Consider the following 26,123-nt stretch of genomic DNA (forward strand, 5'->3'; position numbering starts at 1 on the left):
TTCTTGTTAACAAACTATAGTTTTGGCAAGTCGGTTAGGACATCTACTTTGTGCATGACACGAGTAATTTTTCCAACAATTGTTTACAGACAGATTATTTCACTTATAATTCACTGTATCACAATTCCAGTAGGTCAGAAGTTTACATACACTAAGTTGACTGTGCCTTTAAACAGCTTGGAAAATTCCAGAAAATGATGTCATGGCTTTAGAAGCTTCTGATAGGCTAATTGACATCATTTGAGTCAATTGGAGGTGTACCTGTCGATGTATTTCAAGGCCTACGTTCAAACTCAGTGCCTCTTTGCTTGACATCATGGGAAAATCAAAAGAAATTAGCCAAGACCTCAGAAAAAAAATTGTAGACCTCCACAAGTCTGGTTCATCCTTGGGAGAAATTTCCAAATGCCTGAAGGTACCACGTTCATCTGTATAAACAATAGTGTGCAAGTATAAACACCATGGGACCACGCAGCCGTCATACCGCTCAGGAAGGAGACGTGTTCTGTCTCCTAGAGATGAACGTACTTTTGTGTGAAAAGTGCAAATCAATCCCAGAACAACAGCAAAGGACCTTGTGAAGATGCTGGAGGAAACAGGTACAAAAGTATCTATATCCACAGTAAAAGGAGTCCTATATCGACATAACCTGAAAGACCGCTCAGCAAGGAAGAAGCCACTGCTCCAAAACCGCCATAAAAAAGCCAAAATACGGTTTGCAACTGCACATGGGGACAAAGATCGTACTTTTTGGAGAAATGTCCTCTGATCTGATGAAACAAAAATAGAACTGTTTGGCCATAATGACCATCGTTATGTTTGGAGGAAAAAGGTCGCACCTTGCAAGCCGAAGAACACCATCCCAACAGTGAAGCACGGGGGTGGCAGCATCATGCTGTGGGGGTGCTTTACTGCAGGAGAGACTGGTGCACTTCACAAAATAGATGGCATCATGAGGAATGAAAATTATGTGGATACATTGAAGCAACAACTCAAGACATCAGTCAGGAACTTAAAGATTGGTCGCAAATGGGTCTTCCAAATGGACAATGACCCCAAGCATACTTCCAAAGTTGTGGCAAAATGGCTTAAGGACAACAAAGTAAAGGTATTGGAGTGGCCATCACAAAGCCTTGACCTCAATCCTATAGAAATGTTGTGGGCAGAACTGAAAAAGCATGTGTGAGCAAGGAGGCCTACAAACCTGACTCAGTTACACCAGCTCTGTCAGGAGGAATGGGCCAAAATTCACCCAACTTATTTTGGGAAGCTTGTGGAGGGCTACCCAAAACGTTTGACCCAAGTTAAACAATTTAAAGGCAATGCTACCAAATACTAATTGAGTGTATGTAAACTTCTGACCCACAGGGAATGTGATGAAAGAAATAAAAGCTGCAATTAATAATTCTCTCTACTATTATTCTGACATTTCACATTCTTAAAATAAAGTGGTGATCCTACCTGACCTAAGACAGGGAATTTTTACTAGGATTAAATCTCAGGAATTGTGAAAAACTGAGGTTAAATGTGTTTGGCTAAGGTGTATGTAAACTTCCGACTTCAACTGTATATAAAACCTCCTGCTCATTGACAAAACCCTAGAGTAAGGGAAGATGCTGTAGTAGTCCAGAGGGAAAACTAATCCAACTCCAACCCGGTCAGCAAGCTGGGCAGCATCATACAAAATTCATCCAATACCGGTTCACATACCCTTACACTGAACCAGTCAAGGATATACTGTACAATCTCAATTAAGCTCTGAAGAACTTCCATAATGCAGTAAGTCTTATAACAAACAACACTAGAAACAGGGGAAAACTCAGCTGACAATCCTACTGGTCAATTTATGGATTTAGTAAGGAAGCCATGAAACAAGACCAGCCATCTCAAACGTATGCCAAATCTAGATAAATATAAAATGAGGGCTTATGTTTTGATGAATTATAGATGCAATGCTAATTCATTATTTCTTTTCAGGCCTACTTGCAGCAAGACTCCAGTAAACATCTCTCCAAGACGAAAACGTTAATTTTCTCTGGTTGTTTTCTATTCTGAGGTTGCAGTACTGCAGGCAGAAATGTAGGTGAAGCATGGTGTGCTCGTCCTCAGGACCTCCTGGAGTTCCTCTCGTTGAGCATATGTGGATTTGGACACTGCGCTGTGCTGACACATGGAAAGGTACACTGCATGCTGGGATGGCTCAGGGCTGCGAGTTGGTCTCTAAAGTTACGTAACCATGGCAGCCCAATGAAGGGTGAGGTAAGGGAACTGTCATATCAGATGATGCGTTATGGTGGCATGAATGTTAGCTGTTGTTATGGTGCCAGCAGGAAACTTCCACACAGCCATCAGCCAAAGGGGAGGAATACTCTAACAACATGAACTGAATGAGAAGGAGAAGAGTAGTGTGGCTCTTGAAATAGGCATAAAATAGCCTGCAAGACATGACAAATGTCATAACCCCTAATGCTAGGCAATGACATTTGACCTTCCAATGCCGAAACGCTAGTAGTGGGTTGCAACTCTCTCCTTTTTGCAAGATCTACAACGGCACATCACACTTATATTACTATTTTCACCATGGTGTTTAGGCCACAAGCAACTGACAGGCTTAACACCACAATTTCCTTTAATTAGAATTTATGGAGAGGGAGAACAGGTTCAGCAGTAGTCCATTTGGGAGAGCCGGTCCTCGATATATAATTGTGCTGCACATGTAAATTCACTTGAACTCTACACAATGTTAATAAAACATATCAGTCCAGGAGAATGAGAGTGAGTGTCCATAATTGGCAATCAGGGATGTACCATTCTCATCGACGGGGCTGTAGTGGAACAGGTTGAGAGCTTCAAGTTCCTTGGTGTCCACATCACCAACGAACTATCATGGTCCAAACACACCAAGACAGTCGTGAAGAGGGCACGACAAAGCCTATTCCCCCTCAGGAGACTAAAAAGATTTGGCATGGGTCCTCAGATCCTCAAAAAATTCTACAGCTGCACCATCGAGAGCATCCTGACTGGTTGCATCACCGCCTGGTATGGCAACTGCTTGGCCTCTGACCGCAAGGCACTACAGAGGGTAGTGCGTACGGCCCAGTACATCACTGGGGCAAAGCTCCCTGCCATCCAGGACCTCTATACCAGGCGGTGTCAGAGGAAGGCCCTCAAAATTGTCAAAGACTCCAGCCACCCTAGTCATAGACTGTTCTCTCTGCTACCGCACGGCAAGCGGTACCGGAGTGCCAAGTCTAGGTCCAAAAGACTTCTCAACAGCTTCTACCCCCAAGCCATAAGACTCCTGAACAGCTAATCATGGCTACCCGGACTATTTGCACTGCCCCCCCACCCCATCCTTTTTACGCTGCTGCTACTCTGTTAAGTAAGTATTTATGCATAGTCACTTTAACTCTACCCACATGTACATATTACCTCAACTACCTCAACTAGCCGGTGCCCCCGCACATTGACTCTGCAACGGTACCCCCCTGTATATATAGCCTCCCTACTGTCACTTTATTTTACTGTATATATAGCCTCCCTACTGTCACTTTATTTTACTTCTGCTCTTTTTTTCTCAACACTTTTTTGTTGTTGTTTTATTCTTACTTTTTTGTTTAAAATAAATGCACTGTTGGTTAAGGGCTGTAAGTAAGCATTTCACTGTAATGTCTGCACCTGTTGTATTCGGCGCATGTGACCAATAAAATTTGATTTGATTTGATTTGATTTTCAAACATTACTCCACATGATTTGTAGATTGAGTGATCATGTCGATGACCTTTGTGAAGTGATGAAAATACTTAAGATTCCAATGGCTTTGTCAGCCATGCAGTACCACTCATACGGTAGGTAGAAAGAGCAGAGAGCAGTAGAACACGAGAAATGCAGTGTCATCTGCAAAAATCTAATGGAAAATGACCTGTCGCTTTAAAAATATTTAGAGGAGTTTTTAGATTATTTTGAAGCCAATGTATCATGAAAACCTTGTGGCAATAAGGGTCATATTTAGGGTTGCAAATGTCCTGTAATTTACCCAAAATGTACAGGTTTCCTAGAAATCCCGGATGGAAGATTCCCATAATCTGGAGGGAATAAGAAGGAAATCCGGGAACCTTCTAACCGGGATTTCTGGAAAACCTGGGAAATGTGGGAAAGTTACCAGAAATATGCAACCCTAGTAATGTTAAATAGCTGGTATTTTATGTAACACCCAAAAAAGAACCACATACACTGCCTTGGTGGACACCACAGCATTTCAGATAGTTCCATAATCCCACATCAGTATGCCTGAGATGAATCTCTGTCTTCTTCTCTACTAATGGGTCTTCAGTGACAGAATCCCCAATGTAGAGCTAGTGACAGGGAACTGAACGCTGAATAGCTTCAACATTTCTATTCCGATATGGGGTTTGTAAATAGAAAACAGCCTGAGGTTGTACGTGTCTTCAGGAAACCGCAAAGCGAGTGGCTTTATGAAAATAAATATTTATATTCAAGTTGCTTATCGTAAAGCAATGTCGGAGAGTATAAATATGTAACATCCGGCAGGGCTCTCCAGGACACTCGCCATGACTGCAGAGAGAAAGAGGGAGCTTGGCGTAATAGAGGCTTGGCGATGGTATCTATCTCCCTGACTGGATTCCATTAGCCAATGGTTCTGTCTGTTCTGTTTACACACTGAATGCACAAGTTCACGCTAAAACGGAAACTGCAAGTGAGAGACCTAAAATACTGAAAGACATTTTCAGTGCATTAGCCATCATCAGTCATCTAACCAGCTATCACTCATGTAATAGCCAACAGACCTGTGTGTTGCTGGAAGATTATATAAGGGGCCTGGGAGCATCGCTCTCACTCTCTCACTCTCTCTCACTCTCTCTCACTCTCTCTCTCTGTCTCTCTCTTGCTCCCTCTCTCCACAACACCATCATTTCTCTCCTTTTTATGCTCTCCTTCTTTTCTCTCTTTGACACACTCTCACTGCCCCTGAATGCAATTACATCTAACCTAATAGGCTAGTTTTAATGGTGGTCTCTTGGCTATACTCTGCATTATATATAGAGAGCTGCTGTTTTGTGCCACAGATTTGCATTGCAAAAACAAAATAACTTTTCTGAAAGCAGGTCAAGTGGATAATGAGACTGCAGTTAAAGGGTAAGTTATCTGTAGCACCTCCTTGTTAAAAGTAGTGGTCCCAAGAGAGGTCAGGGATTTCAGTTAGACTGTGTACTGCTGCAGCGCATCTGTAATTTATCTTTATGTCTCCTGAGGGAACACACAGAAGACATTTTAATGGCAAAATGGCTGCCGTTTAGAGCCTCAACTACTCAAAATCCATAGCTCTAGAGTCACAGAAAGGGTTTTAAAGGCAAACCTTGGCACAGCAAAACAACCCTGCAACTAGCATTGCAGTGTGTCAACCAAGGTCATATTCAGTAGAAAGAAAACATTTTTGAAACAGAGTGTACAGAGAGGTATCTACTGCCTGAATTTTTCCAAGAAGAAAACAGGTCTGTGCTTTTCCTTTAGTGGTTTTAGCCACAGGAACTTATAAAGGAACTTTGACATAGTTTAGTGAGCCACATTCCAACTGTGTTGAAATACGCTACTATTTAAACTAATGGATTCAGCAGGTCCCCTTTCCTGAGAACAGCATGACACACACACTCTTCAACCTCGAGAACCATGAGAGCATCTAAACAAGCCTACAGTGAGGGAAAAAAGTATTTGATCCCCTGCTGATTTTGTACGTTTGCCCACTGACAAAGAAATGATCAGTCTATAATTTTAATGGTAGGTTTATTTGAACAGTGAGAGACAGAATAACAACAACAAAATCCAGAAAAACGCATGTCAAAAATGTTATAAATTGATTTGCATTTTAATGAGGGAAATAAATATTTGACCCCCTCAATCAGAAAGATTTCTGGCTCCCAGGTGTCTTTTATACAGGTAACGAGCTGAGATTAGGAGCACACTCTTAAAGGGAGTGCTCCTAATCTCAGCTTGTTACCTGTATAAAAGACACCTGTCCACAGAAGCAATCAATAAATCAGATTCCAAAGCCAAGACCATAGCCAAGACCAAAGAGCTCTCCAAGGATGTCAGGGACAAGATTGTAGGCTGGAATGGGCTACAAGACCATCGCCAAGTAGCTTGGTGAGAAGGTGACAACAGTTGGTGCGATTATTCGCAAATGGAAGAAACACAAAAGAACTGTCAATCTCCCTCAGCCTGGGGCTCCATGCAAGATCTCACCTCGTGGAGTTGCAATGATCATGAGAATGGTGAGGAATCATCCCAGAACTACACGGGAGGATCTTGTCAATGATCTCAAGGCAGCTGGGACCATAGTCAACAAGAAAACAATTGGTAACACACTACGCCGTGAAGGACTGAAATCCTGCAGAGCCCGCAAGGTCCCCCTGCTCAAGAAAGCACATATATATGCCCGTCTGAAGTTTGCCAATGAACATCTGAATGATTCAGAGGAGAACTGGGTGAAAGTGTTGTGGTCAGATGAGAGAAAAATGGAGCTCTTTGGCATCAACTCAACTCGCCGTGTTTGGAGGAGGAGGAATGCTGCCTATAACCCCAAGAACACCATCCCCACCGTCAAACATGGAGGTGGAAACATTATGCTTTGGGGGTGTTTTTCTGCTAAGGGGACAGGACAACTTCACCGCATCAAAGGGACGATGGACGGGGCCATGTACCGTCAAATCTTGGGTGAGAACCTCCTTCCCTCAGCCAGGGCATTGAAAATGGGTTGTGGATGGGTATTCCAGCATGACAATGACCCAAAACACACGGCCAAGGCAACAAAGGAGTGGCTCAAGAAGAAGCACATTAAGGTCCTGGAGTGGCCTAGCCAGTCTCCAGACCTTAATCCCATAGAAAATCTGTGGAGGGAGCTGAAGGTTCGAGTTGCCAAACGTCAGCCTCGAAACCTTAATGACTTGGAGAAGATCTGCAAAGAGGAGTGGGACAAAATCCCTCCTGAGATGTGTGCAAACCTGGTGGCCAACTACAAGAAACGTCTGACCTCTGTGATTGCCAACAAGGGTTTTGCCACCAAGTACTAAGTCATGTTTTGCAGAGGGGTCAAATACTTATTTCCCTCATTAAAATGCAAATCAATTCATAACATTTTTTATATGCGTTTTTCTGGATTTTTGTTGTTGTTATTCTGTCTCTCACTGTTCAAATAAACCTACCATTAAAATTATAGACTGATCATTTCTTTGTCAGTGGGCAAACGTACAAAATCAGCAGGGGATCAAATACTGTTTTCCCTCACTGTAAGACGTCTCAGGCATGATGGGTCCCCATGAGGGACATACAGTCCATTACTCATTAAAATAGCACAGTCTATAATACAACTATTGCTGTGTTCAATGGCAATGAGTACAGACACAGGCATTCCATAATGCACTTGAAACCAAATGTCCACGTTTACCAAGCCATTTCCTGGCTATTTGATCTCTAAAGGCAGTAAAAACAATTCACTCAACACTGAAAGAAGATCTGATGCTCACATTGAAAACCAGGGAAAATCTAAATGGTAACTCACCGAGCGGCTGTCCAGCGATGATACGTGCGTTTTCTCCGGCCACGGCGGCGCGGGCGTTCCTCTCGCTGATGTACTGGACGAAGGCGAAGCCCTTGTGAACAGAGCAGCCTACGATCCTGCCATACTTGGCGAAGATGACCTCGATGTCGGTCTTCTTGACGATGGCGGTGTTGAGGTTGCCGATGAAGACTCTGGAGTTGAGGGAGCGCGGGTCATTCTTGTTGGTCACGTTGCTGGTCTGAATCTTACCGGTCATCCTCCTCCGGTTGCCCTCCTGGGACACAGACAGATACAAGGAGTAGAGGGCTTTAGAGTCACTAATCAACCCTAACCCTCTGGTTGAGAGTTGATCTAATGTGAATGGAGAGAAGACAACATGTTCAACTTTGGTTTATTTTATGCTAGTGCACTGGTCAAGTGAGATTGGCAATAATGAACACTGCAGACAACTAAACCATGTGATATGACTGCTAAATGTTTCAATCACAAATTGAGCCTACAAGTGATCAGTCACAAATTTGTTTTGAATACATTTTGCACAACTATTTGAAGTGATAAGTCTATTTTTATAACAGCGCCTCTATTTTTGTGATGTCGAAATGTCACCTGAAATTAGGTATGAGTTCTGAATGCTGCCCTCGCACCCATTTTAAGTGAGCGTGTCATGGCCCTTACATACATTGTAACATTGTCAGTTATAAAGATATCATCGGGTTGCACAGAGTCCTTGAGTCACCAGGAATAGGCTTGAAATACATAGATTTGGGCTGTAAAGCACTTCATTCAATGCTTCTCGGTGTGACAGCCCTACACCTAGAGCGCAAAGCACCATGGTTGCCAAGATCACTGATCCCCTTAAAGGCTGTCTTCAACATCTCAATGGAATCTCTCAGACTAGCGTTCATCGCACTGATTTAGACATTTTACTAGGGAAAAAGGGGATACCTAGTCAGTTGCACAACTGACTCCATTCAACCGAAATGTGTCTTCCGCGTTTAACCCAACCCCTCTGAATCAGAGAGGTGCGGGGGCTGCCTTAATCGACATCCACGTCATTGGTGCCCGGGGAGAAGTTGTTGTAAAGGTTTGCGGGGGTGCACAACCAATTATGTGAGTGAAATGACACCTGTTGTGATCTAGGGGACCACATAAGCATTTACCCCGTGTCAAATAAGCAAACTGGTGTCACCGTTGTTAATGTCTAAAAGAGTTCCATGCTGTATAATTGAATTGACCTAGGAATACAATAACAGAATTAAGTGCAATATTCAGTAACAGAGAAAACAATCAATGATCGTCATGGTCTCTTGCTTCAGTGTCCCTGAGACAGGAGAAAGGGAGATAAAATCTATTCTGCTTTGAGACCAAATACCTGAATAATGGATCCAATTCTCAGTAAATAGGATTAGTTACCACGGTAACACAGATACTGACTGATGCTCGCACGCACGCACTGTTGCATTGTTGTGAGCTCCCAGAAATGTAGGTATTCATTCATTTTCCACCAAGGTGACTTACCAGCTCAAATCTTCCCATTTTCCTCAAAGCTCAGACAAACACAATGTGTGGTCTGTGGTCTGATAAAACATCTCTATCTCCCAGATTTGCACAACACTACACATTTCACTCTCCTCTCAGTTTATGTAATTCCTTAGTCATAATTTATAGCTACATTTCAGTACACTATTTGACTAATACTTCACCCTTTATTTATGGGAATATGTTTGAAAAGGGTATTTTGTTTTTAAATTATATTGTACATTTGAATGGTAGAGCCATGTCTTTCATGGAGTTATCAGAATTGTATGGGAAGGTCTGCTCAATCCAAGATTACAATCAATTGATTACAGCATTACCCCAAAAATTGGAGGAGGCAGGTGGCAGTGCCCAATATAAAGGATCAAAACTGGCGGAGGAATAAAAATAGCATAAATAGGAAAGTATACCAGTTTCATATGAGGACCAGGATGTTGACAGCTGTGCCATACAGATTGCTAAATAGTTGGGAAGAGATTTTTGGTGTATATAAAACGACACAAGATTCAAGACTTCGTGCTTTTCAGCTAAAATTATTATATAGAATTCTTGCCACCAACAAAATGTTGAATATTTGGGGCATACAATCATTGACGCTCTGCAGATTTTGTTGTGAGGATACAGAATCAATAGACCATTTATTTTGGTATTGCCCTCAGGTAGCCTGTTTCTGGTCTCAGGTTCAGGAATGGCTGAAAATGCATAACATTGATCTAAAATTGACCATATAAATAGTACTGTTGGGAGATCTGGAGAGACTGGGTCAGTCAATTACTTATACAGTGGGGAAAAAAAGTATTTAGTCAGCCACCAATTGTGCAAGTTCTCCCACTTAAAAAGATGAGAGAGGCCTGTAATTTTCATCATAGGTACATGTCAACTATGACAGACAAATTGAGGAAAAAAAATCCAGAAAATCACATTGTAGGATTTTTAATGAATTTATTTGCAAATGATGGTGGAAAATAAGTATTTGGTCACCTACAAACAAGCAAGATTTCTGGCTCTCACAGACCTGTAACTTCTTTTTTAAGAGGCTTCTCTGTCCTCCAATCGTTACCTGTATTAATGGCACCTGTTTGAACTTGTTATCAGTATAAAAGACACCTGTCCACAACCTCAAACAGTCACACTCCAAACTCCACTATGGCCAAGACGAAAGAGCTGTCAAAGGACACCAGAAACTAAATTGTAGACCTGCACCAGGCTGGGAAGACTGAATCTGCAATAGGTAAGCAGCTTGGTTTGAAGAAATCAACTGTGGGAGCAATTATTAGGAAATGGAAGACATACAAGACCACTGATAATCTCCCTCGATCTGGGGCTCCACGCAAGATCTCACCCCGTGGGGTCAAAATGATCACAAGAACGGTGAGCAAAAATCCCAGAACCACACGGGGGGACCTAGTGAATGACCTGCAGAGAGCTGGGACCAAAGTAACAAAGCCTACCATCAGTAACACACTACGCCGCCAGGGACTCAAATCATGCAGTGCCAGACGTGTTCCCCTGCTTAAGCCAGTACATGTCCAGGCCCGTCTGAAGTTTGCTAGAGTGCATTTGGATGATCCAAAAGAGGATTGGGAGAATGTCATATGGTCAGATGAAACCAAAATATAACTTTTTGGTAAAAACCCAACTCGTCGTGTTTGGAGGGCAAAGAATGCTGAGTTGCATCCAAAGAACACCATACCTACTGTGAAGCATGGGGGTGGAAACATCATGCTTTGGGACTGTTTTTCTGCAAAGGGACCAGGACGACTGATCCGTGTAAAGGAAAGAATGAATGGGGCCATGTATCGTGAGATTTTGAGTGAAAACCTCCTTCCATCAGCAAGGGCATTGAAGATGAAATGTGGCTGGGTCTTTCAGCATGACAATGATCCCAAACACACCACCCGGGCAACGAAGGAGTGGCTTCGTAAGAAGCATTTCAAGGTCCTGGAGTGGCCTAGCCAGTCTCCAGATCTCAACCCCATAGAAAATCATTGGAGGGAGTTGAAAGTCCGTGTTGCCCAGCGACAGCCCCAAAACATCACTGCTCTAGAGGAGATCTGCATGGAGGAATGGGCCATAATACCAGCAACAGTGTGTGAAAACCTTGTGAAGACTTACAGAAAACGTTTGACCTGTGTCATTGCCAACAAAGGGTATATAACAAACTATTGAGAAACTTTCGTTATTGACCAAATACTTATTTTCCACCATAATTTGCAAATAAATTCATAAAAAATCCTACAATGTGATTTTCTGGATTTTTTTTCCTCATTTTGTCTGTCATAGTTGACGTGTACCTATGATGAAAATTACAGGCCTCTCTCATCTTTTTAAGTGGGAGAACTTGCAGAATTGGTGGCTGACTAAATACTTTTTTTCCTCACTGTATACTAATACTCTTAATAAAAGTATTTATCTTCAACTCGCAATTTGTGGATTCTATTCAATTAGATAGATTGAAATTGTATGTTAAACATCACAGCATAGTTGAAAGATATATGGTGCGTAGAAATCCGAAGAGGGTGGCCAGCAGAGATCGGTGGGATGGGCTGAGGGAAGCTGAGGGTTGGGATGTGGAATTGGAGACATGTGGGAGTGGAGTTGCTGTGCGGGGGATAGAATGATGGTCAAAGATAAAAGTCAAAAAATATCAAGTCAAAATAAAACATAACAGAAAGTATGTTTGAATGACACTGAGGGGCCGTGTTGTTACAGCTAATGCCTGTTTGCCTGAGGCTGATGCCGTGCAGGTGTTTGTACACATGCATATACACACACTCTCATTCAATGGTTGAGGGGCAACTCTTGGGGAACTGTGGGGGGGATCTTGGAGAGCTGGTGGCCTGGCGGTTGGGAGCTTGGGCCGGTGGCTGATGGATTGCTGGTTCGGGTCCCCGTTTTTGACCCTGGTTGCTTTTGCGTGTCGCTCTGGATGGGAGTCTGTTTGATTACTAATGTGATGTTGTTGTTGAGCGGCTTCACTGGAAGTATATTGTATGTTTTAAATGTTCAATAAATATATATACAAAATATATTTAAAAAAATTATACTTCACCCTTTGTAAGGTTTCATTAACTGTTTATAAATATGTAAAATGTCATTATTTCTAACCTGAATCCCATGGCTAAACATGCATATTTCCCCCCTTTTGACGCGCTTGATTATCTCTAAGATGCAATGTGCCCAAGTCAAATACTACCAATAGAACTGTCCCTTACCATTGAGTGAAGTTTCGCTCCAAAACTAGCTTGTTTTGTACTTGGCCGAGGGAGGAAATTGTTCAGCCAGCCGCTAAATAGAGAACAGCCATGTGATTTACAGGGGAGAGATTCTCTGTCAGGTGTCCATTACACCTGACACTGAGATCACTCTAGTATGGCTGTTCAGTAGCCCACTCAGGAACAGAAACACCACTCTTCCATGTCTTTCTCTGACTTGTGATAGTACAGTATATGCGTAAGCCATTACACACTCCAAAATCATCTACAATCCTGTGAGTCTTCAATCTAAAGTATCATAGAATGGAGACAATCAAAGGAAATATGGTTTATCCAAGAGGAAAATCTTTCTTCAATGTGTGTGTGTGTGTGTGTGTTTGTGTGTGTGTGTGTACTGTATAAAGTGAGGGAAAAAAGTATTTGATCCCCTGCTGATTTTGTACGTTTGCCCACTGACAAAGAAATGATCAGTCTATAATTTTAATGGTAGTTTTATTTGAACAGTGAGAGACAGAATAACAACAAAAAAAATCCAGAAAAACGCATGTCAAAAATTTTATAAATTGATTTGCATTTTAATGAGGGAAATAAGTATTTGATCCCCTGTCAATCAAAAAGATTTCTGTCTCCCAGGTGTCTTTTATACAGGTAATGAGCTGAGATTAGGAGACAATAGTTGGTGTGATTATTCGCAAATGGAAGAAACACAATAGAACTGTCAATCTCCCTCGGCCTGGGGCTCCATGCAAGATCTCACCTCGTGGAGTTGCAATGATCATGAGAACGGTGAGGAATCAGCCCAGAACTACACGGGAGGATCTTGTCAATGATCTCAAGGCAGCTGGGACCATAGTCGCCAAGAAAACAATTGGTAACACACTACGCCGTGAAGGACTGAAATCCTGCAGCGCCCGCAAGGTCCCCCTGCTCAAGAAAGCACATACAGTGGGGTGAACAAGTATTTGAAACACTGCCGATTTTGCAGGTTTTCCTACTTACAAAGCATGTAGAGGTCTGTAATTTTTATCATAGGTACACTTCAACTGTGAGAGACATAATCTAAAACAAAAATCCAGAAAATCACATTGTATGATTTTTAAGTAATTAATTTGCATTTTATTGCATGACATAAGTATTTGATCACCTGCCAACCAGTAAGAATTCCGGCTCTCACAGACCTGTTAGTTTTTCTTTAAGAAGCCCTCCTGTTCTCCACTCATTACCTGTATTAACTGCACCTGTTTGAACTCGTTACCTGTATAAAAGACACCTGTCCACACACTCAATCAAACAGACTCCAACCTCTCCACAATGGCTAAGACCAGAGAGCTGTGTAAGGACATCAGGGATAAAATTGTAGACCTGCACAAGGCTGGGATGGGCTACAGGACAATAGGCAAGCAGCTTGGTGAGAAGGCAACAACTGTTGGCACAATCATTAGAAAATGGAAGAAGTTCAAGATGACGGTCAATCACCCTCGGTCTGGGGCTCCATGCAAGATCTCACCTAGTGGGGCATCAATGATCATGAGGAAGGTGAGGGATCAGCCCAGAACTACACGGCAGGACCTGGTCAATGACCTGAAGAGAGCTGGGACCACAGTCTCAAAGAAAACCATTAGTAACACACTACGCCGTCATGGATTAAAATCCTGCAGCGCACGCAAGGTCCCCCTGCTCAAGCCAGCGCATGTCCAGGCCCGTCTGAAGTTTGCCAAGGACCATCTGGATGATCCAGAGGAGGAATGGGAGAAGGTTATGTGGTCTGATGAGACAAAAATATAGCTTTTTGGTCTAAACTCCACTCGCCGTGTTTGGAGGAAGAAGAAGGATGAGTACAACCCCAAGAACACCATCCCAACCGTGAAGCATGGAGGTGGAAACATCATTCTTTGGGGATGCTTTTCTGCAAAGGGGACAGGACGACTGCACCGTATTGAGGGGAGGATGGATGGGGCCATGTATCGCGAGATCTTGGCCAACAACCTCCTTCCCTTAGTAAGAGCATTGAAGATGGGTCGTGGCTGGGTCTTCCAGCATGACAATGACCCGAAACACACAGCCAGGGCAACTAAGGAGTGGCTCCGTAAGAAGCATCTCAAGGTCCTGGAGTGGCCTAGCCAGTCTCCAGACCTGAACCCAATAGAAAATCTTTGGAGGGAGCTGAAAGTCCGTATTGCCCAGCGACAGCCCCAAAACCTGAAGGATCTGGAGAAGGTCTGTATGGAAGAGTGGGCCAAAAGCCCTGCTGCAGTGTGTGCAAACCTGGTCAAGACCTACAGGAAACGTATGATCTCTGTAATTGCAAACAAAGGTTTCTGTACCAAATATTAAGTTCTGCTTTTCTGATGTATCAAATACTTATGTCATGCAATAAAATGCAAATTAATTACTTAAAAATCATACAATGTGATTTTCTGGATTTTTGTTTTAGATTCCGTCTCTCACAGTTGAAGTGTACCTATGATTAAATTACAGACCTCTACATGCTTTGTAAGTAGGAAAACCTGCAGTGTATCAAATACTTGTTCTCCCCACTGTATACAGGCCCGTCTGAAGTTTGCCAATGAACATCTGAATGATTCAGAGGAGAACTGGGTGAAAGTGTTGTGGTCAGATGAGACCATAATGGAGCTCTTTGGCATCAACTCAACTCGCCGTGTTTGTGGGAGGAGGAATGCTGCCTATGACCCCAAGAACACCATCCCCACCGTCAAACATGGAGGTGGAAACATTATGCTTTGGGGGTGTTTTTCTGCTAAGGGGACAGGACAACTTCACCGCATCAAAGGGACGATGGACGGGGCCATGTACCGTCAAATCTTGGGTGAGGACCTCCTTCCCTCAGCCAGGGCATTGAAATCTTTCATCACATTCCCAGTGGGTCAGAAGTTTACATACACTCAATTATAATTTGGTAGCATTGCCTTTAAATTGTTTAACTTGGATCAAACGTTTTGGGTAGCCTTCCACAAGCTTTCCACAATAAGTTGGGTGAATTTTGGCCCATTCCTCCTGACAGAGCTGGTGTAACTGAGTCAGGTTTGTAGGCCTCCTTGCTCGCACACGCCTTTTTCAGTTCTGCCCACAAATGTTCAATAGGATTGAGGTCAGGGCTTTGTGATGGCCACTCCAATACCTTGACTTTGTTGTCCTTAAGCCATTTTGCCACAACTTTGGAAGTATGCTTGGGGTCATTGTCCATTTGGAAGACCCATTTGCGACCAAACTTTAACTTCCTGACTGATGTCTTGAGATGTTGCTTATATATATCCACATAATTTTCCTTCCTCATGATGCCATATATTTTGTGAAGTGCAGCAGTCTCTCCTGCAGCAAAGCACCCCCACAGCATGATGTTGCCACCCCCGTGCGGTTGGGGTGGTGTTCTTCAGCTTGCAAGCAACCCCATTTTTCCTCCAAACATAACGATGGTCATTATGGCCAAACAGTTCGATTTCTGTTTCATCAGACCAGAGGACATTTCTCCAAAAAGTACCATCTTTGTCCCCATGTGCAGTTGCAAACCGTAGTCTGGCTTCTTTATGGCTGTTTTGGAGCAGTGGCTTCTTCCTTGCTGAGCGGCCATTCAGGTTATGTCGATGAAGGACTCGTTTTACTGTGGATATATACACTTTTGTACCTGTTTCCTCCAGCATCTTCACAAGGTCCTTTGCTGTTGTTCTGTGATTGATTTTCACTTTTCGCACCAAAGTACTGTCACGATCGTCGTAAGCAACGGACCAAGGCGCAGCGTGATATGCGTACATCTTTTTAATGTGTACTTAGCAACACGATACAAACAACAAAAACGAAACGTGAAGTCCTCGGTCATAAACACACAAACCTACACGGAACAAGATCCCACAAATGACAAGTGCACAAAAGGCTGCCTAAGTATGGTTCCCAATCAGAGACAACAAGACACAGCTGTCTCTAATTGGGAACCACCCCGGCCAACATAGAACACATAAACTAGATCATGAACATAGAAAACGAAACATAGAACCTAACACCCAGAAACTAACACATAGAAACTAACACCCTGGCTCAACATATAAAAGTCCCCAGAGCCAGGGCGTGACAGTACCCCCCCCCAAAGGCGCGGACTGCGACCGCGCCAACTAAACCCAAGAGGGGAGAGGCCGGGTGGGCATTCTGCCTCGGAGGCGGATCCGGCTCCGGGCGTGACCACCACTCTCTAGCTACCCCCCCGTAGCGCCCCTGGTCTGGTCCCGCTGGCTGGAGCTGGACTTGACATCGGTGGAGCGGATTGCTTAGGCTCCGGTGTGGAGCAGCTGACCGGTGCCTGACCAGGCACCGGTGCAACAGGCACGGGCTGTGCCGGACTGACGACGTGCACCACTGGCTTGGTGCGGGGAGCAGGAACAGGCCGGACCGGGCTGGCGACGCGCACCACTGGCTTGGTGCGGGGAGCAGGAACAGGCCGGACCGGGCTGGCGACGCGCACCACTGGCTTGGTGCGGGGAGCAGGAATAGACCGGGCCGGGCTGGCGACGCGCACCACAGGCTTGGTGCGAGGGGCAGGAACAGGCCGGGCCGGGCTGGCGACGCGCACCACAGGCTTGGTGCGAGGGGCAGGAACAGGCCGGGCCGGGCTGGCGACGCGCACCACTGGCTTGGTGCAAGGGGCAGGAACAGGCTGGGCCGGGCTGGCGACGCGCACCACAGGCTTGGTGCGAGGGGCAGGAACAGGCCGGGCCGGGCTGGCGACGCGCACCACTGGCTTGGTGCGAGGGCCAGGAACGGGTCGGGCCGGACTGGGAACATGCACCACTAACTTAGTGCGGGGAGCAGGAACGGGTTGGGCCATACTGGGAACACGCACCACTAACTTAGTGCGGGGAGCAGGAACGGGTTGGGCCGGACTGGGAACACGCACCACTAACTTAGTGCGGGGAGCAGGAACGGGTTGGGCCGTACTGGGAACACGCACCACTAACTTAGTGCGGGGAGCAGGAACGGGTTGGGCCGGACTGGGAACACGCACCACTAACTTAGTGCGGGGAGCAGGAACGGGTTGGGCTGTACTGGGAACACGCACCACTAACTTTAGTGCAGGGAGCAGGAACGGGTTGGGCCGTACTGGGAACACGCACCACTAACTTAGTGCGGGGAGCGGGAACGGGTCGGGCTGGACTGGGAACACGCACCACTAACTTAGTGCGGGGATCAGGAACGGGCCGGACTGGACTGGTGACACACACCACTTGCTTAGTGCGAGAAGCGGGACTGGGTTTCCTCATAAACCTCCGCTCCCTCTGCTGCCTAACCAGTTCCTCTCGCCGTGCCTCTACTCTCTCCTTCTCCCTTATCGCCTCCAGTAGCTCCTCCCTCTGACCAACTAACTCCTGCTCCCTCATGACCAATAGCCCCCGTAACTTGGTGGCCTCCTCTCCTATTCTGCAGATTCGCCCTGTAGCTGCCTCCTGCTGCCCCGTCGTCCACGCCGTGTGCCCCCCCAAAATTTTTTATTGAGGTTGCCTCTCGCCTGTCCGTCGTCGGCACGGTTGGCGCCGTACCTCCTCTCTCGCCAGGGCTTTAACCTTTGCCCATGGCCCTTTGCCCGCGAACATGTCCTCCCAGGACCACCATTGGCCCACCTGGGCCATCGCCAACTTCTCCAGCTCCTTACCCGGCGTTTGCTCCGAAACACGTTGCTTGGTCCTGTTTGGTGGGATCTTCTGTCACGATCGTCGTAAGCAACGGACCAAGGCGCAGCGTGATATGCGTACATCTTTTTAATGTGTACTTAGCAACACGATACAAACAACAAAAACGAAACATGAAGTCCTCGGTCATAAACACACAAACGCCTTCCTCTGACACCGACTGGTATAGAGGTCCTGGATGGCAGGAAGCTTGGCCCCAGGGATGTACTGGGCTGTACGCGCCACCCTCTGTAGTGCCTTGCGGTCGGAGGCCGAGTAGTTGCCATACCAGGCGGTGATGCAACCAGTCAGGATGCTCTCAATGGTGCAGCTGTATAACTTTTTGAGGATCTGAGGACCCATGCCAAATCTTTTCAGTCTCCTGAGGGGGAATAGGCTTTGTCGTGCCCTCTTCATGACTGTCTTGGTGTGTTTGGACCATGATAGTTTGTTGGTGTTGTGGACACCAAGGAACTTGAAGCTCTCAACCTGTTCCACTACAGCCCCGTCGATGAGAATGGGGGCGTGCTCAGTCCTCTTTTTTTCCTGTAGTCCACAATCATCTCCTTTGTCTTGATTACAGCTTGTTATCCTGGCACCACACGGCCAGGTCACTGACCTCCTCCCTATAGGCTGTTGCATCATTGTCGGTGATTAGACCTACCACTGTTGTGTCGGCAAACTTAAGTGTTGGAGTTGTGCCTGGCCATGCAATCATGGGTGAACAGGGAGTATAGTAGGGGACTGAGCACGCACCCCTGAGGGGCCCCCGTGTTGAGGATCAGAGTGGCAGATGTGTTGTTACCTACCCTTACCACCTAGGGGCGGCCCGTCAGGAAGTCCAGGATCCAGTTGCAGAGGGAGGTGTTTAGTACCAGGGTCCTTAGGTTAGTGATGAACTTTGAGGGCACTATGGTGTTGAACGCTGAGCTGCAGTCAATTAATAGCATTCTTACGTAGGTGTTCCTCTTCTCTAGGTGGGAAAGGGCAGTGTGGAGTGCAATAGAGATTGTATCATCTGTGGATCTGTTGGGGCGGTATGCAAATTGGAGTGGGTCTAGGGTTTCTGGGTTAATGGTGTTGATGTGAGCCATGACCAGCCTTAAAAAGCAATTCATGCCTACATACGTGAGTGCTATGGGTTGTCATTTAGGCAGGTTATCTTAGTGTTCTTGGGCACAAGGACTATGGTGGTCTGCTTGAAACATGTTGGTATTACAGACTCAGTCAGAAACATGTTGAAAATGTCAGTGAAGACACTTGCCAGTTGGTCAGCGCATGCTCGGAGTACACATCCTGGTAATCTGTCTGGCCCTGTGGCCTTATGAATGTTGACCTGCTTAAAAGTCTTACTCACATCGGCTACGGAGAACGTGATCACATAGTCATCCGGAACAGCTGATGCTCTCATCCATGCTTCAGTGTTACCTGCCTTGTAGCATAGAAGTGATTTAGCTCGTCTGGTAGGCTTGTGTCACTAGGCAGCTCGCGGCTATGCTTCCCTTTGTAGTCTGTAATAGTTTTCAACCCCTGCCACATCCGACGAGCATCAGAGCTGGTGTAGTACGATTAAATCTTAGTCCTGTATTGACTCTTTGCCTGTTTGATGGTTCATAGGAGGGCATAGCGGGATTTCTTATAAGCGTCAGGTTTAGAGTCCCGCTCCATGAAAGCGGCAGCTCTACCCTTTAGCTCAGTGCGGATGTTGCCTGTAATCCATGGCCTCTAGTTGGGGTATGTACATACGGTCACTGTGGGGACGACGTCGTCGATGCACTTATTGATGAAGCCAGTGACTGATGTGGTGTACTCCTCAATGCTATTGGAAGAATCCCGGAACATATTCCAGTCTGTGCTAGCAAAACAGTCCTGTAGCTTAACATCTGCGTCATCTGACCACTTCCTTATTAACCGAGTCACTGGTGCTTCCTGCTTTAGTTTTTGCTTATAAGTAGGAATCAGGAGGATAGAGTTATAGTCAGATTTGCCAAATGGAGGGCTTTGTACGCGTCTCTGTGTGTGGAGTAAAAGTGGTCTAGAGTTTTCTTTCCTCTGGTTGAACATTTAACATGCTAGTAGAAATTAGGTAGAACGGATTTAAGTTTCCCTGCATTAAAGTCCCCGGGCCTCTAGGAGCCCTGCCTCTGGATGAGCGTTTTCCTGTTTACATATGGCCTTATAACCAGATCAAAGTATGATGACTGCACCCGTGAGTGAGAATGTTGTACCAATTTAACTCCTATGTGGTTATAGTACCTCATCAATTTAATGGTCATGAACAGTCAAATTATGTTTTTCATGAAAATTGATGATATTTGTATGAAACCAGATCAAAGTATGATGACTGAAGTATGAACAATGACTGTTGCTTCTACGTTGACAAAGTTTAATCATAAAGTTACTGGTCCCCTCCCGCATGTCAAACACTTGGATTCAGGATTATTAAGAGGATAGGGTGACATCACCCTAACTCTAATTTTAATACACCAATTGTAACATGATAGTCTCTTACCTAATTTAAGTAAGTACCGCCTTGTAACCAACATCGGAGAAGGCGTGTTTGCAGAGGGGTGTTGTTTATATAGCTACTTAGATACTCTATGTTGCAAACATATACTGAACAAAAATATAAACACAACATGTAAAGTGTTGGTCCCATGTTTCATGAGCTGAAATAAAAGATCCCAGAAATGTTCCATACGCACAAAAAGCTTATTTCTCTCAAATTTTGAGCACAAATGTATTTATATCCCTGTTAGTGAGCATTTCTCCTTTGACAAGATAATCCATCCACCTGACAGGTGTATCATATCAAGAAGCTGATTAAACAGCATGATCATTACACAGGTGAACCTTGTGCTGGGGACAATAAAAAGCCACTCTAAAATGTGCAGTTTTGTCACACAACACACTGCCACAGATGTATCAGGTTTTGAGGGAGCATGCAATTGGCATGCTGACTGCAGGATTGTCCACCAGAGCTGTTGCCAGAGAATTGAATGTTAATTTCTCTACCATAAGCCACTTCCAACATCGTTTTAGCGAATTCTGCAGTACGTCCTACCGGCCTCAAAACCGCAGAGCATGTGTAACCATGCCAGCCCAGGACCTGCACATCCGGCTTCTTCAACTGCGGGATCGCCTGAGGCCAGCCACCCGGACAGCTGATGAAACTGTGGGTTTGCACAACCACAGAATTTCTGCACAAACAGTCAGAAACCGTCTCAGGGAAGCTCATCTGCGTGCTCGTTTTCCTCACAAGGGTCTTGACCTGACTGTAGTTTGGTGTCGTAACAGACTTCAGTGGGCAAATGCTCACCTTCAATGGCCACTGGCACGCTGGAGAAGTGTGCTCTTCATGGATGAATCCCAGTTGCAACTGTACTGGGCAGATGGCAAACAGCGTGTATGGTGTCGTGTGAGCGAGCGGTTTTCTGATGTCAATGTTGTGAACATAGTGCCCCATGGTGGCGGTGGGGTTATGGTATGGGCAGGCATAAGTTACTGACAATGAACACAATTGCATTTTATCGATGGCAATTTGAATGCACAGAGATACCGTGACGAGATCCCGAGGACCATTGTCAGCATTTCCTAATAGGTAAGCAGCTTGGTTTGAAGAAATCAACTGTGGGAGCAATTATTAGGAAATGGAAGACATACAAGACCACTGATAATCTCCCTCGATCTGGGGCTCCACGCAAGATTTCACCCCGTGGGGTCAAAATGATCACAAGAACGGTGAGCAAAAATCCCAGAACCACACGGGGGGACCTAGTGAATGACCTGCAGAGAGCTGGGACCAAAGTAACAAAGCCTACCATCAGTAACACACTACGCCGCCAGGGACTCAAATCCTGCAGTGCCTGACGTGTCCCCCTGCTTAAGCCAGTACATGTCCAGGCCCGTCTGAAGTTTGCTAGAGTGCATTTGGATGATCCAGAAGAGGATTGGGAGAATGTCATATGGTCAGATGAAACCAAAATATAACTTTTTGGTAAAAACTCAACTCGTCGTGTTTGGAGGACAAAGAATGCTGAGTTGCATCCAAAGAACATCATACCTACTGTGAAGCATGGGGGTGGAAACATCATGCTTTGGGGCTGTTTTTCTGCAAAGGGACCAGGACGACTGATCCATGTAAAGGAAAGAATGAATGGGGTCATGTATCGTGAGATTTTGAGTGAAAACCTCCTTCCATCAGCAAGGGCATTGAAGATGAAACGTGGCTGGGTCTTTCAGCATGACAATGATCCAAAACACACCGCCCAGGCAACGAAGGAGTGGCTTCGTAAGAAGCATTTCAAGGTCCTGGAGTGGCCTAGCCAGTCTCCAGATCTCAACCCCATAGAAAATCTTTGGAGGGAGTTGAAAGTCTGTGTTGCCCAGCGACAGCCCCAAAACATCACTGCTCTAGAGGAGATCTGCATGGAGGAATGGGCCAAAATACCAGCAATAGTGTGTGAAAACCTTGTGAAGACTTACAGAAAACGTTTGACCTGTGTCATTGCCAACAAAGGGTATATAACAAAGTATTGAGAAACTTTTGTTATTGACCAAATACTTATTTTCCACCATAATTTGCAAATAAATTCATAAAAAATCCTACAATGTGATTTTCTGGAGAAAAAAATTCTCAATTTGTCTGTCATAGTTGACGTGTACCTATGATGAAAATTATAGGCCTCTCTCATCTTTTTAAGTGGGAGAACTTGCACAATTGGTGGCTGACTAAATACTTTTTTCCCCACTGTATATCTTGATTTGTTTAACACTTTTTTGGTTACTACATGATTTAAGCTTAATATCCTTGTCATCTATCGCCCTCCAGGTTCCCTTGGAGAGTTCATCAATGAGCTTGACGCCTTGATAAGTTCCTTTCCTGAGGTTGGCTCACCCCTCACAGTTTTGGGGGATTTCAACCTCCCTATGTCCACATTTGACTCATTTCTCTCTGCCTCCTTCTTTCCACTCCTCTCCTCTTTTGACCTCACCCTCTCACCGTCCCCCCCTACTCACAAGGCAGGCAATACGCTTGACCTCATCTTCACTAGATGCTGCTCCTCTACTAATCTCACTGCAACTCCCCTCCATGTCTCCGACCACTACTTTGTTTCCTTTTGTCTCTCGCTCTCCTCCCACACTACTCACTCTGCCCCTACACAGATGGTAATGCGCCGCCGCAACCTTCGCTCTCTCTCTCCCACTACTCTCTCCTCTTCCATCCTATCATCTCTTCCCTCTGCTCAATCCTTCTCCCTCCAATCTCCTGATTCTGCCTCCTCAACCCTCCTCTCCTCCCTTTCTGCATCCTTTGACTCTCTGTGTCCCCTATCCTCCCGGCCGGCTCGGTCCTCCCCTCCAGCTCCGTGGCTTGATGACTCATTGCGAGCTCACAGAACAGAGCTCCGGGCAGCGGAGCGGAAATGGAAGAAAACTAAACTCCCTGCCGACCTGGCATCTTTTCACTCCCTCCTCTCTACATTTTCTTCATCTGTTTCTGCTGCTAAGGCCACCTTCTACCACTCTAAATTCCAAGCATCTGCCTCTAACCCTAGGAAGCTCTTTGCCACATTTTCCTCCCTCCTGAATCCTCCCCCCCCCCCCCCCCCCCCCCCCCTCCTCTCTCTCTGTGGATGACTTCGTCAACCACTTTGAAAAGAAGGTTGACGACATCCGATCCTCGTTTGTTAAGTCTAATGACACTGCTGGTCCTGCTCACACTGCCCTACCCTATGCTTTGACTTCTTTCTCCCCTCTCTCTCCAGATAAAATCCTGCGACTTGTGACTGCAGGCCGCCCAACAACCTGCCCGCTTGACCCCATCCCCTCCTCCCTTCTCCAGACCATCTCCGGTGACCTTCTCCCCTACCTCACCTCGCTGATCAACTCATCCTTGACCGCTGGCCATGTCCCTTCCGTCTTCAAGAGAGCGAGAGTTGCTCCCCTTCTCAAAAAACCAACACTCGACCCCACTGATGTCAACAACTACAGACCAGTATCCCTTCTTTCTTTTCTTTCCAAAACTATTGAGCGTGCCGTCTTTAGCCAACTCTCTTGCTATCTCTCTCAGAATGACCTTCTTGATCCAAACCAATCAGGTTTCAGGACTGGTCATTCAACTGAGACTGCTCTTCTCTGTGTCACGGAGACTCTCCGCACTGCTAAAGCTAACTCTCTCTCCTCTGCTCTTGTCCTTCTAGACCTGTCTGCTGCCTTTGATACTGTGAACCATCAGATCCTCCTCTCCACCCTCTCCGAGCTGGGCATCTCCGGCGCGGCTCACTCCTGGATTGCGTCCTACCTGACCGGTCGCTCCTACCAAGTGGCGTGGCGAGAAGCTGTCTCCGCACCACGTGCTCTCACCACTGGTGTCCCCCAGGGCTCAGTTCTAGGCCCTCTCCTTTTCTCCCTATACACCAAGTCACTTGGCTCTGTCATATCCTCACACGGCCTCTCCTATCATTGCTACGCTGACGATACACAACTAATCTTCTCCTTTCCCCCTTCTGATAACCAGGTGGCGAATCGCATCTCTGCATGTCTGGCAGACATATCAGTATGGATGACGGATCACCACCTCAAGCTGAACCCTGGCAAGACGGAGCTGCTCTTCCTCCCGGGGAAGGACTGCCCGTTCCATGATCTCGCCATCACGGTTGACAACTCCGTTGTGTCCTCCTCCCAGAGTGCGAAGAGCCTTGGCGTGACCCTGGACAACACCCTGTCGTTCTCCGCTAACATCAAGGCGGTGACCCGCTCCTGCAGGTTCATGCTCTACAACATTCGGAGAGTACGACCCTGCCTTACACAGGAAGCGGCACAGGTCCTAATCCAGGCACTTGTCATCTCCCGTCTGGATTACTGCAACTCGCTGTTGGCTGGCCTCCCTGCATGTGCCATTAAACCCCTACAACTCATCCAGAATGCCGCAGCCCGTCTGGTGTTCAACCTTCCCAAGTTCTCTCACGTCACCCCCCTCCTCCGCACACTCCACTGGCTTCCAGTTGAAGCTCGCATCCGTTACAAGACCATGGTGCTTGCCTTTGGAGCAGCGAGGGGAACGGCACCTCTGTACCTTCGGGCTCTGATCAGTCCCTACACCCAAACGAGGGCATTGCGTTCATCCACCTCTGGCCTGCTGGCTCCCCTTCCTCTGCGGAAGCATAGCTCCCGCTCAGCCCAGTCAAAACTGTTCGCTGCTCTGGCACCCCAATGGTGGAACAAGCTCCCTCACGACGCCAGGACAGCGGAGTCACTCACCACCTTCCGGAGACATTTGAAACCCCACCTCTTTAAGGAATACCTGGGATAGGATAAAGCAATCCTTCTACCCCCCCCCCCCCCCACACACACAGCGGAGTCACTCACCACCTTCCGGAGACATTTGAAACCCCACCTCTTTAAGGAATACCTGGGATAGGATAAAGTAATCCTTCTACCCCCCCCCCCCCCCCCCCCCCCCCACCCCACAGCGGAGTCACTCACCACCTTCCGGAGACATTTGAAACCCCACCTCTTTAAGGAATACCTGGGATAGGATAAAGTAATCCTTCATCTTTCCATTGAGTGGTCGTATTAGTTTTTGTAGGCCAAACCGCTCAGATGTTTTCGTGAGAAGCCTGATTTTCGGGATGTCTCATGGTCTGACAAACACCGCTGTAGCTCGGCAACCTTCCACCCTAGATGCGGAAGGCCACCATTGGCGGATGTGGTGGACTGAGACGCAGCCCATGCAAAAAACTGATATCTCTAGCTTAAACAGTTGGATTTTATTGGGATTTGTTTATTATGCTAATTACATTTCCGCGGGGGAACGGACATCGACTCTAGGTTAAAGTGGGTTTTTGAAATGTTTCTAAGCTTGATTTCACTGTTGTGAGTTACCCGCTCTTATAGCCTTGATATTTATTGGCAAGCAATAAAATAAATGCTGGTGCAGGTGCACACACTGATTTTTTATGAGTTTACTGTCATGATGAGCATCGAACAGTAATTTAGGCCGGCAACTCTGACACCCAAATGGATGTCGTGGACAGGGAATGAAGGAAGTCCACAAATAAGCGTTGAAGCGTTAGATTGCCTCTCAATCTCATCCGATAAATCACGTGGGTAATAGTCACG

General features: G+C 46.0%; 1 protein-coding gene across 1 annotated transcript in view; it reads right to left on the minus strand.

The window, feature by feature from the left end:
* Positions 1 to 7,832, minus strand: part of ralyl (RALY RNA binding protein like) — a gene marked incomplete at both ends in the record, with an annotated part of 88,999 nt that extends 81,167 nt beyond the window's left edge. The window contains one exon of the mRNA XM_084178471.1: positions 7,577 to 7,832. Within this exon, the coding sequence (XP_084034597.1) occupies positions 7,577 to 7,832 (256 nt within the window). The remainder of the gene's footprint in view (positions 1 to 7,576) is intronic.
* Positions 7,833 to 26,123: the final 18,291 nt, after the last annotated feature.

Source organism: Coregonus lavaretus (genome assembly GCF_964263955.1).
Source record: "Coregonus lavaretus genome assembly, chromosome: 2".
Classification (NCBI taxonomy): Eukaryota; Metazoa; Chordata; class Actinopteri; order Salmoniformes; family Salmonidae; genus Coregonus; species Coregonus lavaretus.